Source organism: Aphelocoma coerulescens, chromosome 1, assembly GCF_041296385.1.
Source record: "Aphelocoma coerulescens isolate FSJ_1873_10779 chromosome 1, UR_Acoe_1.0, whole genome shotgun sequence".
Classification (NCBI taxonomy): Eukaryota; Metazoa; Chordata; class Aves; order Passeriformes; family Corvidae; genus Aphelocoma; species Aphelocoma coerulescens.
Genome location: NC_091013.1, coordinates 7,920,644 through 7,939,662, shown reverse-complemented (window position 1 = coordinate 7,939,662; position 19,019 = coordinate 7,920,644). Strand labels below are relative to the sequence as shown.

The window sequence follows — 19,019 nt, the reverse complement described above, 5'->3', positions numbered from 1 at the left end:
GTGACCTGTCCATCCCAATGAAAATCTGGCAGATTTTTTTTGGCAGAGATCCACAGGTTCTCCCCCGGGGTAGGTAATTGACAGAAATGGGAGGGAGGATGGGGAAAGGAGGAAGTGGAGTGAGGGGGAAAGAAGAAACCAGAAACAAGTCAAGGAAATGCCTGATACACTTCGAGGAAGCAATCCCTTAGGAGAGAGCTGCTGGAAGATCTCTGTCAAGGGGCCGGGAAGTAGGGTGATAGGGGTTTACAGGACATGCTCAGGACAAACCAGCAAAGCATCCTTCTCAGGAGGAGGATGAGCTTTGCTCTTGAGCATATGTCCTGGGAAAGGCAGGGAAAGCTAGCAGAGCTGAGGGTGCTGGAGGTGTTGGGTTCCCGAGATCAAGAGTTGCTATAGCTGTGCTGACCGTTTCAGAAGTTCACAGCCCCTCAAGTCCTATGTGTGGTTAAACACCCTTACACCAACTAGCAGCCTGTTTGCTCCCTCTCTCACCCAAAGGCATGCCCACGTTTTATGACCCCCACCCCGCTCTCCTCTAGAGCCATAAACTTCATCTTCACATCACCTATGAAAATATTTAAAGCCAAAACACACACACACACACACACACACACAAACACATAGTTACACACACATACACAAACACATTTTCTTGTCTGACAAATATCAGCTACAGTGCCATTCTTAAAGAGGTTTCAGTCCTTATACAAATGGACATCTACAGAAATATATATAATTTTTTTAAAAAAGAAAGAAAAAAAGCTCTCGACAATTCCTTAACATCGGTGGCAGCATGCGTCACTGTAAATGCTAAAGCCAGCTGGTTTCCCTAGTAGTCTCTGCATACCTTGTTCATTGTCACTTGTTTTGAGGGACTCTTCAGACCAACTTCTATTGCTTTTGGCCTCTGACCTTTTCTTGGTGTGCCTTTCTTCTGTGAAGTCTTTGACCTTTGCAGTGGCCTCTGGCTGAACAGCCTCAGCTAAATCTTTCCTGCTTTGCCGGCCCAACTTGCCGGACGGGGATCTCTCTGGTGACACCTGCTGCTCCCATAGTTCCCTAAGATGCTGCAGGTGACGCTGCTTTTTGGGATGGAGCCCTGTTAATTCAATGCACACCTTCAGGTTGGTCACCTCATTACAATTGGGCTCTTCTAAGTGGTTAGAGGAATTGTTTGTCATTTCCCTCTCAGGCCAGTCATCTAATGGAAAAATAACTAAAAATTAATCAAAAAGCCCCCTCAACTTAAAACAAAAGCTACATTTCACTTTCGGGGCATATAGTCTCAGCTTTAGCACCACACTATGCATTTTAAAGGTTCGCTCATTAAGGGTTACATGCACTACAGTAACTTGCACTGCTGTGGCTACAGTGTCCAATGACTAGTGCTTTATCCTTACATACCAAGTTTTTTTATATATACATATATATATACACATATATATACATACATATATATACATATATATAATTTAAAGTGAAATGACAGTGCTCACATTAGTAACTAGCAAGTTCAAAAATGGAAACACATTAAGCCAAAGCGACGTTCCCTTCACAAGACATTCCTTGAGAGAGACCAAAGCAAAATGCTGTCTTACCTTTGGAGTTCTTCTTCTTTTTTGCTTTTGATATAACTTCGTCCTGCAGTTCATCCACAAAGCTTTCATTTTGGCTGCCATCATTTTGCACTCTCTCACCAGAGTGTTTACGTTTCCTGTCCAGACGTGGACATGAATGTTGGCCAATATCTTCTGTTGGCTGGTCTTCTGCCTTTTCATATACAGAATGCCTCTCTAAATAACATTTCTCATTTGAGAGATCTTTTTCCTCTGGAGTTTCCAGAAAGTGACCTCGGTTGTTTTCAGTACTAGTAAAGTTACCTAAAAATAAAAAACAAACAAACACCACAAGACCTAATAAATACAACACAATTCACTGTGAGATGGCTTTGCTCTCTGATCTCTTCAATGTCATCTCCATCATGACTTACAGCTCACGAGGCATGCAAATAAACACAAAACTGTACTTGGGAACAAGTCTCCTCTGGCCAGCAGTTTTCTCAACAGTTAAGCACAAAACCCCCAAAAGCACATTACTTTGTGTTGTTTTTACATTAATTTAAGAAGCACAACATTCACAATGCTTGTATCCATAGAAACATCACAATATGCTTTTTTAAATAAAGAAACATCTTTAGATACTGAAAGCACAAACCCTTTTCAAAAAGCAACCTCACCTCCCTAAACTGTGGCAAGTAACAACCCAGTTCAAAAATACCTTCTGATGACAACCAAGTATTAGTCCTCCCTTAACTCCTAATCTTTCACTAACTTCTCCCATCGAATTGCAGAGTCTGACTTAAAAGCATTCATCCCTTCTTCAGGAGATATAAATGGGATACAGAACACGCACACACGGACACAGAAATGCCACTAAGAATAGCTGTGATATTTTGCAAAAAAGCACTACTTGAATCCAAGGTTATAAAAAGGCTTCCTCACTTCAAGTAACCAACCAGTCACTGTACCTCACATGATCTCTGTCACCTCCTTTTAAAACAGACCTCACTTTTTTTCAAGGAGTATTTCCAGCAATAGCAAGAGGGTGAGCTCTGAAAAGCTTACTAGAAACTAGTCTGACAAATTAGCCACAAAAACACCCATGCTGCCTCGCCTGCACTAACTCCAGCTTCCCTCCAATACTGTTTGCCCAAATTCAGAGACAGCCTATGCAATTTTAAATGGATGCTTGATTTAAAATTACACTTAATCACCATCTTGAAAAACGTTGTTTTCTTGGGTTCAACCAAACTAGCAAAGGCAAGGTTAGGCAGAGATGCAGTGCAGACTGCAACACAGATAATCAGCTCCCATTTACAATTGTCACAAACAACTTGGGCTTCCCACATGTTTTAGCCCTCCTGGTCAACCAATACTCCACATCTCTGCCACTGTTTGGCAAACTCTATGTTCCATCCTACTTTCCCACAGCTCTCTGCCCCTTTTCCTCTTCCTCCTTCTTGCCCTTCCTCCTTCTCCCACTTCCCTTCCTGCAGACACATCTGCTGGTTTCCTACCTGGACTCCTGACAGCTCTGTTGCCCTTCCCTCCCATGGATCCTCTCTCTCTTTTACTCAGTCTCTTGCCCTGTCCAGCCTGGCCTTCAGCTTCTGCTCTTCCCCCTTATCAGGGCTGACACTGTTCCCCTCTCCCATCTCCCCTCCTGTCCCCTCCAAGACCCACCACTGGCAGCACCTGGATGCAGCCCAACTCTATCTCACCTTATCTTGACTGCACCATCCCACAGCTCTGCCAACCCCTCCTGGTTTCTCGACCTTCCTTGAAATAGCTGTTGTCAGTAATGGAAGGCTGGGGGCAGTGGGAAGGGGAAACTTCCCTGGTGAGATTTCTCTTCACCACAACCTGGAAATGGCTCCAAGTAGCACCAAGGGCTCTGGAGATGTTTGTGGGCACCAGAAGACACCCTAGCATAATTTTTACGCTGCTTGGGAAGCTGCCTGCAGGGCTGCTTATAAAACAGCACAAGATATGGGCCAAGAAAAATCAAAACAAAAGCTGATTTTCTGCAGGCGAGCGGGACGCTTGGGCTGCTCCGCTGTTTGGCGATGCTCCTCTCCACAAGGCCGTCTGGCCAACACATGCTCCCTCCCAGACTTTAAAATGCACTTTGTCACACTTCTTCCAGCCAACAACGCTGAAATGTTCCAGAGAACAGGTATCTCAGCTTACTATGACGTGCCTCTAAATCGCAGCGTCCCCCCAGATCAGAACGGATCTGGCAGCACCCTGTACTCACACATCTGGCATGAGGACACCGCCCCACAGCTGTACCCTATAACCACACCAAAAGCACCAGCAGTCCTGTTTCACACAGCATAAAAGCAGCTGGACCAGTCACGTTTTAAGTATCACTATAGAAATAAATGCGTCTATCAGATTTCATTTTACATTTTTAATGCAATCTGCTATTTTCCTCCTTTCATAAGGAAACATTATACTTCTGTGGTCAGTTTCCCTGAAGAGATCAGGTAAGGGCACTCTCAGCCACGCTCCTGCTGTCTTAGAGCCTTCTCATCTCCAGCAGCACGAACAGCTACAGGCCATGGTTCATGCTGAGAGTCGCTACACTGGGATAGCTTTCCTGCTCCTAACACTGTCTGGCCTGAGAAAAGACAGGCACATCCTGACCAATTCCCAGAGAAGCTCTTGCAGGGTCAGAGGAAGTAGCAGGGTGTAGGGAGGTGGCGGGGGGGCGGGGGGGGTGACGGTCTTAATCTTTATGGCTTGCAGGAAACAGCAAGCTAATTCCAGCCTGCCACCACCGAAAGCGACCTGCTGCAGATTAATTCCTTCTCTATCTGCAAGAGGACTTGGCACGGGGATGCCGAGCGCCGCTCGCTCAGACTGTGCTGAAAAATAAAGAGGGGAGAGACCTTGCTAACAGCTTGTCACTGTCAGCGTTCCTCCGGGGCTCCACATGCTGGGAAGAACAGCACACACCTAACTGCGGTTCATCCAAAAAGCCCTCGCTGCCAGCAGCTCCGTGACACCTTGGCCTCCGCTCGAGAGGGACCCTCAGGGGACCAGAGCTGCATCTCCGCAGCTGCCGAGCCAGAAATCCCTCTCAAGGACCGCCCGCTGCACACGCGGCTCTGAAATCCGTCCCGCTCGCTGCAGCTAAGACCATTAGGGAAGCGGCATCTCCGCGCACTAATCCCGGTTGTGTAACCATCCCGCATCGACGCGGGAGCGCAGCCCCGGCGCAGCCAGGGTGCCGCGCGGGACGCGTCCTCGCCTCTCTGCTCCGGCGCTCCCGCCTCTCCCACAGCTGGGCTTTCAGTGCGAAAGAACAAAGGTCAGCCGCTGCTGGGGACACGGCACAGCCCACAGGCTGTCAGGCTCTCCTCGCAGCCTGCACGGACACGTCGCAAGCCCAGAGGCTTTTCCCCCTGGCACAGCTGCAGCTGCCTCACGGAACGCAGGCTCTATTAATATTTTACCACCGGATTCCACTCTGTCCTCAAACTGTTTTGCAAGCAACCGGGATCAGACGCCATGTCTCCCCAAATTAAGATATAAATGTCAACAAGAAGCACAGCAACATAAGCATAACATGCGTGCCCAACAAGGATGAGGAGAATTTATCTGCTTTTGTTCCCACCACCCCCCTCCCGTGCCATGTATCTACAACATCCTTTTCTCTGCCTGAAGAAGAAAACAACAACAAAATACTTGGGAGTTTTTATATCATCATTATTCAAACAGTGGCAAGGTAGCCAAAAACACAGGATAAATGCTGAGTTCTCATAGCAACACACCTCTATGAGTAAGGAGATTAAACTCTTAAATGTGTTCCTTCCTCAAGCCTCCAGTATTTGCCAGTCTCACACCAGCTGTGACAACCAACACCAACAATTCAAACCATTTCTCACTGTCCTACCAATCTAGAAACAAGGAAGAATTAAGAAAATGCTTCTTCACATCTGGTTTCTGTCTGAAGGACGGGCTTAGACATGGGCTACAATCTCAGGGCTTTCTGGCTTTGTGCATGGGCTACAATCTCACGAGAAAGTTACGCGCACACACAAACACGCTACCCAAAAAAACCTTTCTTTCATTTTTCCATCTTCCTGTTGCTGTCAACTGCTTGAGACCAGGCCCTCCCATGCGATGCAAAAAAGGAAACACATCTTAGTGTTTAAGCTGCAGATTCTTTTGTTCAAATAACATGGCAGCTAAAAACTGCCTTTCCTCTTCCCTGCAGCAACCTCTCATTGCGCTCACTTATGCAAGGCACCTTTTATTCATCCAAGAACGGTAATGACTATCCAAATGCTAAAACCCAGTATTCAGCACGGAGATCACAACAACAGTAAGAAATTCCATAAGACATCCTCAGAATTCAATTCTGAGTATCCCATGGGGCAGAAGGAACCCAGCTGATTTCACTTTTCCCTCCATGTACCTCTCTCTGCTTGGGAGCTTTCTGAATTTGTTTCATTCTGCCCAAGCCTACCACACTGCACAAACAAGCAACCACCACTCTTTTTCCCTTTTTCTTTTTGCACTATGTCCTGTGGCAGGAAGGTAATAACTGACCAGGGCAAAGGACATGTTTACTGCCTCCATCTTTCATTTGTTCCAGTGTACTCACAGCTCAGCAAGAAACAAGAAAAGCAGGGGATCACCATGCAAAGAGACACCAGCACCTCGCTACAACGCTAAGATCAATTGTACAATGTGTTTTGGCACATTACACCATTTACCTTCACACCTACAAACTGCTTTAACTTCTTCCTCATGACCTCATGCCTTAAGAGCAGGCTTTTAATATATTGGGGTAATTGTGCCCAGCTAAGGTTTAAACAGGCAGTGTCTTCCATCCTAAACAACTAAATAAACAGGTAAAGTCATGCTCCCCAACCAAGAAATTCACAGCTTGTAGAATTTATTCAATCTTTCACACTCAAGCATGATTTTCAAAACCTCTGGAAGAGCTTTGTTACGAACCAACATGCGATCATCACATGCCCGTATTGATGCGTGTGTCCATTCCAATAGCTTAAATCACTTGATCTCTGAACAATCCTATGACTCATGACATATGCATCCCATAATTTATCATGTTTGTGCTATGAAAATGCACTGGAGCAGCATTGCCTCAGCAACATTTACAAGTCACCTTGGCAACAAAGCAGCTTTGCGGCTGCTCTCAGATGCCCGGTCTCAGATGCCCAGCAAAACCTAAACGAGATGGGAGAGAACTGAAGCACTTCTACTTTACTGCTCGGCCTTAATTGCTCATTAATTAGCTAACATGGCTACCTGCCTTAAATTGGGCCTTTAAAAAAAAAAAAAGGCAAAACAAAAAGCTAAACAAAACAAAAGCCCACCTCTTTTACCCTTCTCCAGAAGGCTTGATGAAGCTTAAGGAGACTCCCAGTACAACAAAGCCGTGCACTGCCAAGTCAGAAGAAAACTTAAGGAACCAGACATTATGCCTTCGTCTGCTTCCAAAAAAGTCTATACACATGCAATACAGCTAGGAAAATCAGCAAGTCCTAGGACAAGCTAAAAAAAAGAGCAGTTTCCATCCCATCAGATGCCTCTGTAAGCATCACCTGCCCGTGCTATTTAGCCCTTTGTTGCACTGGTAGGTTTAGAGGAGCCAAGGGGGCAGGCAGCTGCCAGGGCCCCGATCAGCTCTGGTGCTCCATGCCAAGCACGGCTGCCACCGTGCCGAGGCAGCAGCGGGGGAGCCCTGGGAGTTGGCTCCATGCCACGATCACAGTTTTGGATGCAGTTTCCTTCTTCCCCGCCGACATCAGGCAGGTGAAGTGCTGGCAGTCGCGGCAGAACAGCTCACCGGTTTCACTCCTAAATTCCCTCCTCACACAGGTAAAGGCACGGCTGTTTCACTTTCAGCTAGCGCCAGAGAAACATGAAACGGGGAAACAACTTTTCAAGCAGCAAGATCGCTTGCAGGAGGCAGAAAGGAAACAGACGAGGCTGCAAACCATCAGCTCGTTCCCGTTCAGGAGCTTTAAAGCCAAAAGCACCAACAGTGTGGTCAGAAATTGAAGGCAAAGGGAAGGCAAAAGATAAGCAGCCCTGGCTCTCACCAAAGGGGAAGAGAAGGCAGAGCTCATCACCCCTTTGCCAGTCACCCAGTGAGAGATGCATTAAGGCTGCCGGTGGCTTAAGCCCCAACAGAGAGCCCAAGCCACCACAGTGGAGGCATTCAAGAGGCGTGAAACTCGGCTTCCTGATTTATCAGCTGCTATCCCAAGGGGCAGGAGGTGAACCACCTCGATAAAAAACTTTTACTGAGACCTGAATCTGTACTGGTAAGTACTTGCAGCTGCCCAGAAGGGCATACAAAAAAAGGAGCTTCCTCAGCAGAACACACCCGTGCTTTTAGGAGTTTAGACATTTGGCCAAAGTCTGAAATAGCCTGTTAAGTCAGACCTAATTAGCAAGGGAAAGGAATGAACTAGCATAAGACTGAACATACTTTCCCTGCTTCCAGCAGTTACTTAACAGTCTCAAACACATTTTAGCCAGCAGATTCAAGTGTCGGAGATCTCACTAAATGGTGAGTTTACAGACAAACCGTATCATCAGCCTTTTGCAAGGATGGGGGGAGGGGTTTCAGCATACAATTATGCTCTAACACTCATCCTCTCCACAGCCCCCCGCCATCCCTCCACAAGCAGCCCCATGTCCCTGAGCAAGCCTGCCTTCCCCTCCCTCTGTTAATCCCCTGGGCCCCTCCCTCAGCTCCACAGCCCATCATCCTCCTCTTTGCTGAGCCCTCTCTGCAGCCAGAACAAGCTGCAGGACTGCTGCTGCCGCTGCTCTTCTAGCTTTCCAGCACAACCAAGGTGGAATTTAACAGAGGACATCACCAGGGCATCCCAAGTCCTCTGAGGAGCAAGGAAGGCTGCAATGGGGACAGCAAGGGCGGCAGCCTGCCCAGCTCTCAGCTTTAACACGGGGACTGGAAAGGCAGCTGTGCCTTCCTCCCTGCAGCTACCTCAATAGAGCTTGGAAAAGGAAAAGGCTGTCCAGCTTCCAGAGCCTCAGCCTGCCTCTCCCCACCCTGGTACCCTCTCCACTTCCACAATTAAAACCTTCCCTTGCTGTTTTGCCAGGCCGATTTTTGTTGAGGCTGTTATTTCAGCAATAGCAATACCACAGTAACTTGATTTAGGTGAGTAACTGAGCAAGTACGATTGACCAGCGTGCTCTCTGCCAAAAGCATTAACCAAAGACCAGAATAATAATTCAAAGTTATTAAATTGCCTGAACGAAATTTTCTACTAGCCCTACCCATGAATCTCCGCCTACAGAAGAGCACACTTAACCACTGAGTTACACAGTGCACAAACACACACACACACACACAAGGAGCAGCCTGCAGTGCGTTTCCTCTTGTTTTGCAATGCTTTCAGCACAGATTTTTTTTTTCTGAGTTGTTCAAAACAAAGTAGCAACAGAAGGAACTGATCCATTCCATAAATACATAGGTAAAACAAAAAAAACCTGTAGAAACTGACAGAAGCCATATGTTTAGCAAGGGCACAAACAAAAAAGAAGTGATCTTTTCTCGCATACAGTAAAAAATCCCCTAATACCATTTGTTTATTTTGAAGTTCATCTTAGTTTTAAGATGTTGCATTTTCCACAGTCCTCTGACACCATGGCCACAGCCTAGAGGGAACTGACAGCCCCACAGGGAATTTCACAGACTCTGCCTGCAAGAACCTGTGCCTCACATACCTCCCCAGCCACTGCAGCAGAAGTCACCCTGGCAAAGTAGCTTCTTATCATTTGGAGTCGTTACTGGCAGCCTTTATGGATAAGCCAGCCTGGCAGATCACATCCTTCCCCACTTCCCATCACTCTTCTGTCCTCCATCCCTGCTTTGCCTGAAGACTGCAATACTGGCATATCTCAGTGCTACTGCAACTTCAGGAAGCTGAACTCCTCCTTGCTTTCCTCTCTTCCCCCATCTCCCTTCCATATTTAAAATATAACCTTGGACTTTTGCTTTCACTGGCTGATGCAGCACCCCATCAGTTAAAAGGAGGATCTCTCTAAGGCAGGAACTCGGTGACAGGCAGTTAACTTATCTCCTGAAAAGCAGGTACAATGGCAACCAGAAACTTGCAAACCCCAAAACAAGCACAGAGGGCACCAGCCATGGCAACTCAGCACCTGCAGAGGATGAGGTCAGTGACTTTCACCAGCAACACGGTGAGAACACGAAGATTTGCTTGCTTTGCTGCAAGCTGCCATGGCACAGAGACACATACACGCTTCAGAAAGCCATCTAAATTCGCTTACATCTGTCATTGTCATTTTGGTCAGCAATGGCATCTTCCAGAGCAACAGACTTTGGCTTCTTTTCACTGTTTCCTTTCAAGTTTTCCCAGTCTGCCTGGCTGAATCTGCAGACCTCTGAGTCTTTGGTAGCTGTTTGGCCTTCTCTCTCTTTCATCTCCAACTCTGAGAAGCGCATCATTGCACGCTAGAAAGAGAATTGATATGAAAAAAAGTCTTGCAATAAAAACTACTTCATTTACCTTACCTTATATGAAAGCATTTCCAAAGAAAAAATTGACTCAAAACCAAGGTTTCAGATAGATAGTTAAGGGTAGGAGTTTAACACACCTGACTTGTAAAACAGTGTTCTAGCATCTTATAAGCAAATAGCCACACAATTCTTTCATATATAAGTATATATATATATAAAAGATTATATAAAAATGTATATTATATATAAAACAAAAACAATCCATTTTGGAGGTAAAAAGAGACAAAAACAAAAAGAAATAAAGTAAAATAAAATAAAAACAACAACACAAAACCATACAATGAATAAAAGACGACCATGGCCCACAAACTTCCCTTTGTGTATTTGGAAATGAAATTTAACTCAAAGGTTTATGTAAGAGTCTAGTAATAAAAATTTGAAGAACTGACCTCACAGTAAGCAGCAGGTAGACATAAAATACTGTCCTCTTGTAATCCTTCCATCTATGTAATTAAAATGGGCACTCAATGGATCATTTAGATAATTTCATCCATTTTTATAAGCATAAACCAATTCTTTTCTTAACAATGCAAAACAATTTGGCTTAACTCATCCCTTCATTATAAGTAAAACACCCTAAGAATATTCCTACACAGCATCTGTCTATCATCCCTTAGCATCAACCTCAATACCGCTCCTACTCTTCCCTACGCGCTCGCTTGGCACCAACGTTGCCTGAGACCCGCTAATGCATGGCTGCAACTCCTTGCCATCCAACAGCACATTTGGCATGCTAATCACAACTTCTGGGTATGCTGTGCTAGCTGGCACTACAGGCCAGCCGAGAAATTACAGCCAGCGCCAAGGTAACATGCATGCCTGTCCGACTCCCCTCGAAACTGCACAAACATTGCATTGACGTGCATTAACATTTGTATCAGATCTTAGTAAAAGCCCTTTAAAGCTCACTAGCCCATACATACCTATAAGCCACACATGCTATTCTTTACATCGCCTCGCTCTCATTAACAAACTTACTTTGCTATTTAAAACCATTTCTGGCGAGTACGACCCAACAAAATGAATTTCTGGTCTCCCCACTTGTGTCGCTTCTCTCAACTTTAAAAACTCAACTGTGACTTGCAACAGAGAAATAACGACAAAAAGCGCGGCGGTCGTTGGACCGCGCGGACTCACCTGCAACGCCCGCTGCTCCCGGCTGAGCTGGCTGGAGTCAGCGTAGAGTTCAGTCGTCACACACTTGAATCGGTCACCTACATAACCAGCAGAGTTTGCGATCCTCTTGGCCAACTTCGACGGCTTGGGTTTCAGTATTTTGCCATCGGCAGACTCCGCGTCGTCGGCTCCATCTTTGGTATAGGTCTGGTTGGCATCAATGCTTGGCGGAGCAGTTCCCATGCAGAACGGCTTTGCGTCCTCCTGCACCTTGCCAAAAGCCAGAGCTGGAGCATCGCTCTCGTGCACGCTTTCCAAGAAAACAGGCGAAGGCTGGACCGCCACTCTCTCTTTAGGCTGGCTCACAGATAAATCTTCTTTCCTTAAGCCGAACACTGATGAACTCTGGGCTTGCTTGAAATTATAGGTTTCGTGAACATCATTATTTCTTCCAAACTCCTCTCTCATTACAATAAAATCTCTGTGCTGCGACGCCTGCTCTACCTTGTGCTTTGTAGGGTCATTAGTCTGATTACTGCTTTCTGTAGCAAAGCTGGCTTTCGCTGCGTTTGCTTCACTCTTAGCCTCTTGCTCGTCTCGCAGAAGATCCGGGAAGAGGTGTTTGTCGCTTTTTGCAGAGTTTTTGCTATGGCCAGAGCTCTGGTGCAATTTCACGCTCTTGTCACCGGGCATTTCGAAATGCATCTTCCCACCACTCTCCAGGAGCTCTGGCAACCGGCCCCGCAGAGCCGGGTCCTCATAGCGGACTCTCTCGTGAGACCGTGACCTCCGTTCTGTCTTCTCCTCCTTGTTGATCTCCAAAGCAGAATGCTGCAACAGCATGGGGTGCACCATCCCCACTCCCAGCGCATCCTGGTAGGTCATGAACTCCCCCCTTCCAGCTGGCAGGCTGTAAGGTAGGCCAGGTTTGGGAGCCAGGTGGGTGGGGTAGAGGCTGCCATTGGGCAGCAAGACAGGGTGTGGGTAGACGTGTCCTTTCCCATGGAGGGTGAGAGGGCTGATGGCAATCCCCTCCGGCACTGGATATGGGAGGTAGCTCCTGGGGTAGGGCAGAGGTGGGGAGCGAAACGCCTCGTTGGGTGGCAGGAAGATGGGGCTGGAGGCCAGGGCAGTCTCGGTTGCCTTGAAGTTGGCTTCCTGACCACAGGATTTGGCCACCTTAGTGCTGTGTTTCGCAGGAGTGGCGACGGGCTGCCCGACGTGCTGTATAACCGAGGCGGTGCTCTCCGCAGAGCTCCGGGCCGTCTTGGCGCAATCCACGTTGGCATTGGGAGCTGGTGACGCTGATGCCGGCCGCCCCCCCGCTGACACCGTCCCCGAAACACTGCCGACCACTGCCTCCGTGCCACCCATCCTGGGGCAGGAGGAACTCCGCGGCTGTGGCATAACCCAGTCCAGTGCCTTGTTTTTCAGTTGGACATTCTTCCCAGCCTCCTCACTGGGGCTGGGACCAGGAACGATCCAGGAGGATGGTGCCGTGCTGATAATTTCAGGCCTGTAGATGGGGCAGCTGTTTCCGGGAGAAATGGTTTCTTTCTGAACGATGTCACTGCCTGGCAAGTGCGTCCCCCCTCCTGCCCTTCCATGCACCAGCACCGTTGGCATAATTTTCTTACCATGGTCTGACTTGCCAGCAGTTTCTGCATCAACCACTTTTGCCGACAAGTCCAGCGGTTTGTCGGTGACGTCTTTGGTCGGGGTCTGCTTTTCCAGGAGTGGGGGAGACCTGCTGTCTTTCCGGTCATGGCCAGCCTTCCGTGTATGGGGGGCAGATGGCAGGGGTGCCTCCCCAGCATCACTGCCTTTGGGAAGCTTCCCGTTGGAGAGGCGAGCAGGTGGAAATTCACTGCTGATGTTCACATAGGGCTTTGGGAGCGTAACAGCAGAGGAGGGAGAGGTGGTGATCCTGGGGAAATGTTTGTGGAAATCGGCATAGGCATCCCCGACCTGGGTGGGCAGGGGGAGGCGAGGGGACGGCCGGGGCGAGTGCGGCAGCAGGAGTGCGGGATCCGCAGGCAAGTTGGCAGGGGCTGGCTTGGCGGTGGGGACCCGGGGCTGCTTGCTGCTCTGGATGTGGGGGTAGGCATGCGTGTCGACAGGGTTGCCTGGGCTCACCCCCATCTTCCACGATAAGCTCTTATCCGGACAGTGCACCAAAGGTGGGATTGCTGGTGAAGCTGAAGCAGTCGAGAGCCTCATGGGTGATGCCAGCGACGAAGGGATGTGAGGGGCAACGTAGTGGGAGGGAGGCAGGTATAAAAAACGTTCACCGTTTGTACATACGGGCGAGTAAGCCAGGTGCTGCGGTAAGCTGTAGGTGGACTGCTGAGGTAGCAATGCCTTGTACATGTTCAACGAATACTTATTTGGTGAGTCAAGGAAAGGGTATATGGTGGGCGTTGCGCCCTCCATGTAGGGGTTTACCCAGGGGAGCCTTAGGTAACTAGCACCATTGACACCAAGGGGACTCTGCCTGTCACCTGCAGCTCGGTCCAAACCCAGTGTCTCCCCTGTTGGGACAGAGTTTTTTTGTATTCCAGGTGGCGTTTTGTATATAGCGCTGAAGCCGTTCGGGGCTTTTCCAGAGACAGCTGCGCTTTCCACCGCTTCGGGGGGATTAGACTTAAACTGTATCTCTGGATTTCTTTCAGGAGTAAATCCCAGGCTGGCTATCGAACCCGTAGCATCCCGTGATTTTTCCGAGCCAAGTCCGCACAAGCTGGAATAGACAATGCTGCTGGGGACTCTGAGTCCTTCTCGCATGAGTCCAGACCTGTCCATACTCAGAGCTGCAAGACTGTCAATGCGATGTGCTGTAGTCGCATCCACCTTTACAGAACAAGAAGCATGTTACTTTCACATCTCACTAACATGACTACCATTCAAGCTACAGATAGATCAGCATTTTGGAAGAGAAACAGTAACAATGCAAACATGCTGTTTGTTGTGAAAACGTACAGAGGCTGATTACACTGGAAAATGGGAGAACAGGAACCTGCGGAGCAATATGTATAACACCACAAACATCAACACCAATCTCTCCAAATCCAAAACTCAAACGGTCAGGAACAAAGGTGTGAGGACCCAAGCAGCCAGGAGTGGCCCAGAGACGATGCTCAGTGGCACCGCTCCTGTGCAACCACTGGCTCTTCAGCCCCAGCCCTGCCAGAGCAAGAGGATGTGGGTTGTGGCATGGAGACCAGAAAGAGAAGGATGGAGGGCCTCTCCTCCTCATCCTCCTCCTCCTCCTCCAGGACCTCTCCCTCCACTGCAGCTCTGCTCTGGGGCTCGCCACCACCACACGGTTCATGGGGCAAGACATCTGAGAATGCAGCATGAAGAACAGTCTGCCATCGAATTTCTTTCCCACCTGCTGCTCCCCATGTAGAGATTCAAAGAAAGGAAAAACCTCACCAACTTTGCTGGAACCTTGATGTTCTTAATGCTTACATGAACTATTTTTGTTACACATGCTGGTATTCCGCATGGCATTATTCATAACAGCAAAATTAAGAATCTGACGTCATACAACAATACACATCACAAAGCATCAAGAGATTAACGAGATAAATAAACAAAGCCCCAGCTTCACTGTTTCACAGAAACAACGTGCATGTGCCCAAGCCCACTAGGACTGCAACAGGAAGGTGTTTTAATCGTTTCTCCAAATGGATCGCATAATAACAGCCAAGGGCAGGAGTCGCGGTGGGGAGGACAGGCACAGATTCATCTGCAGCACGAAGCTTTTAACTTCTTACCACACTGTGATTCAGGTGATTTTCCTCCCTCAACTCCAGTCTGCTTTTCGGTGCATCACCATCATTAACGGGAATTTTCCTATTGAAAAACAGAAGCTTACTATTTGAAAACATCCTGCGCATCTTGGATCAGTACGGTATCATATCGCCTCCGTATTCTGATTCCCCAAGAGAAGTCCCATGAGATAACATATTTATCCTTCTCCGTACCCATACATGGCGACTACTTTGAAAAGCAAGGACTGTTTGAAAATAAGCATAAAGGGGTTTGACAACGAGAACACACCAAGCACATCTCAGAGCAGCCTCCTCCAAAGCAAGCAGGTTTTGTCAAGGTCTTCTCTTTTGCTCCTTGCCCTTTCCTTTTTCCAGGGTGAGAATATCCCATTTTAAACACACTCTGTTCATATACCATCCATAAACACTGCTGAGGATAAAATCAAAACACACACGCTAATATCATATGAACATCAGCTCTTCCATGCTGAAGAGAGAGCTGCACATCTGTGCCATACCAGTGTTGCAGCACTGGGACTTGTTATCACAGAAATCACCAATAAAGAATATACCTTAGTGCCAAATTCCAAATCCCAGGGATAAAAATCGCTGACATGCAGCAGAAGGAAAGTTTCAGCATTACCCAAAAGAACTCCTTTCAATCAAAGTGCTTAAAGGCACATCAGCACCATAAAGCAGAAATGCGATTTTAACCCAATTGTTTTTAAAAGATGCACCTTCCCTGCAAGTAGCACATACAGTTATTATCCCTAAACAACTGGGAGGAAAGTGGGGAGGGAGGGTGAGAAAGCTCGATGAGAAAGTGAGATGCTTGGTTGTTTTCTTTCCGCTTATGTTTGCAAATAGTATTCCCTGCAAAGACCAAAAACTTCCAGCAGCTTTTTGGAGGCTTTTCACACAACAGTGAGAACAGGGAATGAGAAGACAGAAAAGCACTAAAACCACACAAAACTGGCACAGAGAACTGGAGGCGTATCTGCAGCTTCTGTCCAGCATCATTTTGCTTTTTTAAATGCTGGGATTTAAGGTAAGGGGACACCTGCCAGTGCCTGTGTCACCCCATTGAAGACTGTAATTTTGATCATCAATTGAATTATATTCAGCAGGAAAAAAGGTGGGGAGGAGGAGAAATTCACTTGTGGAAGACAGGCACTACTGATCCTATCTCACATGACAAACTGTTGGTCCAAAGGAAGGGAACACCAAGTTGCAGGCACAAGCCCCTCTGCTGCAGAGTCACGACAAGAACACGTGCACTATTTGGTTTAATTCCCCTTCATAAATGCAAAACAATAAGTTAAGTGTAAAAGCACATTCAAAGGCTGCTTTGGGGGCATCCCTACTTCACTGACCCAGGTTGCCTGTCCAGTAGTAAATCAGCATCTGCTCTACTGCTCTCAGGCACATCTTGACTCTCTCCCTTTGCCCTCCCTCCAAGCTGGGCTGATCTCGATGCAAGGTGGCAGCTTTCTGCTCCAGTGTTAGGGAAGCGAGCAAACTCCAAGACCTCGCTCTGCAGAATTACAGTGTGGTTTAACTTGCCAGAAGCTTAAATATTTACCTGTCTTCATTAATTCCACACATGCGGACCCTTTCATTGCTCATCCAGCTATGAACGTTGCCATACAGGGGAGTTGCAGAAAGCATGACGTCTTCTTAAAAATCAACGCTCTTCTTCACGGTTTTATATTCTATTAAAAAAAAAAAAAGAAGGAAAAAGAAAAAAGGAAGAAAAAAAAAAAGTTGAGCAGATTTGTCTAGGAGGAAGTGCAAACATCACAGCGGAGCAGCCAGCCTCCCTCCGGGTGATTAATAATGAATGCAGGATTGGTGCGGGGAGTGAGCTGCCTACGTTAACCGCTAAGGGAGATACCCGGCAATAAAGGAGCAAATTGAGGGCATTTATAGGTCAGAGGAGATGGATCTTTTCCCCAGCGCACATCCAGAAAATTAAGAATCATTCCAGACTATCGACAAATAAAAGTTTCTCCACAGCATTTCATTTCCACAAGAAATTTCTCAGCCGGCCAAGTACAAACCAGCCCCCAAATCATCATCTCACATAGACTGAACCAAGGAGGGAGACCCCATGAGCCTGCGGGAACATTCAAACAACCCACAGGCGCTCACAGAAGTCCTGCACTAGGAACACACAGGAGCAGGAGAGCATGGCAAGAACAACCACATACCGCGGGTATTAGCTACGCTGATTGCTGATAAGGCTTTTACACGAGGACTTAAAACTGAAGAGACACTGCTACAGAAGGCATCTAAATAAAAACCCTCCTTTTAGCGTCTGCACATGACTAACTTGGAGAAAGGGGTTAAAAATAGTAAGTGGGTTGGCGAGCTCCCCACCCCTTGATTTGATTAAGCACGGAGCCCTGGTGGCTTCTGCATCGGAGCTGCTGCTGCTGCTGCTGCTACTGCTGCTGCTGCTGCTGCTGCTGCGAGTGCTTTCAGTAATTCAATGATGCCTGCTCACTCCAGGGAAAGAAATCATTAGCAGGCTCACTGGAGAAGTATTAGCAGTCCAAGAGGACCGGCGCCGTGTGCAGCCGGAGAGGCAGGTGAAAGGTAACCACATTTTCGTGTCCAGCGGCAGAGAGGGAAAGGCTTTTCCTCCCCTCTACCTTGCCTAACGCCACCTCCGCTCGCATTAAATTCTAGTTTGCTGCATGAGCGAAGTGTCAGGACAAGCTGCGTTTTATTAACAGGATTATCGCGGCGCATGATTTATTCCAGTGCAAGATTTTAATTGCTCTTCGGAGGTTGAGTCGTTTCTTTTGACTGAGCTTCAGCCTGCATCCTGCTGCTAAATGCTGGGTTAATAAGTAGGGGGAGCCTTTAATGCACAGGATATCCCTCAGCTCTTCCTCTCTCACAAAAATAGAAGCCTTTAAGCAGGAGGCATGATACTCCTTTTACACACACACAAGCCAGTAACGGGCGATTGACCACTGGGAGTTTAATGCCTAACGTCTCCCAAAGCATCCATGCTTCCCCAGCAAACTCATTTCCTTTGTCAGGCTACAAAATATGCAAATGATCACTTTGGCATTTAATGGGGAAGAAGCCCAGATTGGGCCTTTAACACAATACTTCACACACGTTCAGAGAGGTTTAAGAACTGAAACGGCAGGAAAGCCTTGTTCCCCAACACTTTTTTCTCCCCTCAGAGAGGCCTTTTGTGCAAAACTCCACGTCTGGAACAAATGTATATTAATGAAACGGCATGTTGACCCTCCTTTCTCCACAACGGTTAGCTTTTCCTAATGAAGTCCGCACAAATCGCCGCGAGGAAACAAAAATCCGCGGAGGTTAGTTACCGCGCTATCATTCAAAAGGAGTTATTTCACTGGAAAGACGTTTTCTGGACAGATTTACAAGTTTCCAGATGCGCCGCTCGTAATGTTTTCAATAGAGGCAGCAGCAGCATGGAGAGAGTGATTTAGGGTTTTACGTAAGGTTAGTAGCCACCCCGTGCGCTGCCTCATCTGTAGGGGACAGACATCAGCTCGGAGAAGGGCCTCGACAGCACACGGCCCCGCTCCCTGTGTCCCGCTTTCCTTTGGGGCCATGGCTCCTCAGAGGGGCTGCCTGTGCCCGCCCGGTTTCCACGGTGGAAATGTATCATTAAGATAAGACGAGGTGCCTGAACTAGAGCCCATCAATCCCCTGACACGTGTAGATAGCGAAATGCTGAAGTTGCGTGAGGGGAGCGAGAGCTTCCCCAGTCAAAGCAGTAATCAGGAGGCCCCATGTCCCACAGCCACCACCACCCGAGCAAGGGCAAAACCCGCCCGATTGCAGCGAGGTGGTGGGACGTCCCGGGGCCACTGGGCAGGTCAGAGCCCGCGCCCCCGACGGCTGCCAGCCCCCGCCCCAGAGCCACCCCTTGTCGCTGCGCGCCCCGGGTCCGCGCGCGTGTGCGGTTATAATCATCGCCGCCCTGATGAACTTCTTGTGAACTGTTTAGAAGTG

At 47.9% G+C, this 19,019-nt stretch overlaps 1 protein-coding gene across 6 annotated transcripts in view; it reads right to left on the bottom strand.

Moving 5' to 3' along the window:
• Positions 1–19,019, bottom strand: part of BCOR (BCL6 corepressor) — a 58,793-nt gene that overhangs the window by 22,717 nt on the left and 17,057 nt on the right. For 2 of the 6 annotated variants that reach the window (XM_069028070.1, XM_069027993.1), the window contains exons 2-8: positions 16,597–16,726; positions 15,018–15,096; positions 11,260–14,088; positions 10,512–10,565; positions 9,873–10,056; positions 1,602–1,883; positions 851–1,204 (exon numbers count right to left, since the gene is read on the bottom strand). In XM_069028070.1, coding sequence (XP_068884171.1) covers positions 851–1,204; positions 1,602–1,883; positions 9,873–10,056; positions 10,512–10,565; positions 11,260–14,088; positions 15,018–15,096; positions 16,597–16,682 — 3,868 coding nt within the window. In that variant the 5' untranslated portion in view covers positions 16,683–16,726. The remainder of the gene's footprint in view (positions 1–850; positions 1,205–1,601; positions 1,884–9,872; positions 10,057–10,511; positions 10,566–11,259; positions 14,089–15,017; positions 15,097–16,596; positions 16,727–19,019) is intronic. The other 4 variants (XM_069028213.1, XM_069028344.1, XM_069028138.1 and 1 more) reach the window with 4 other exon arrangements.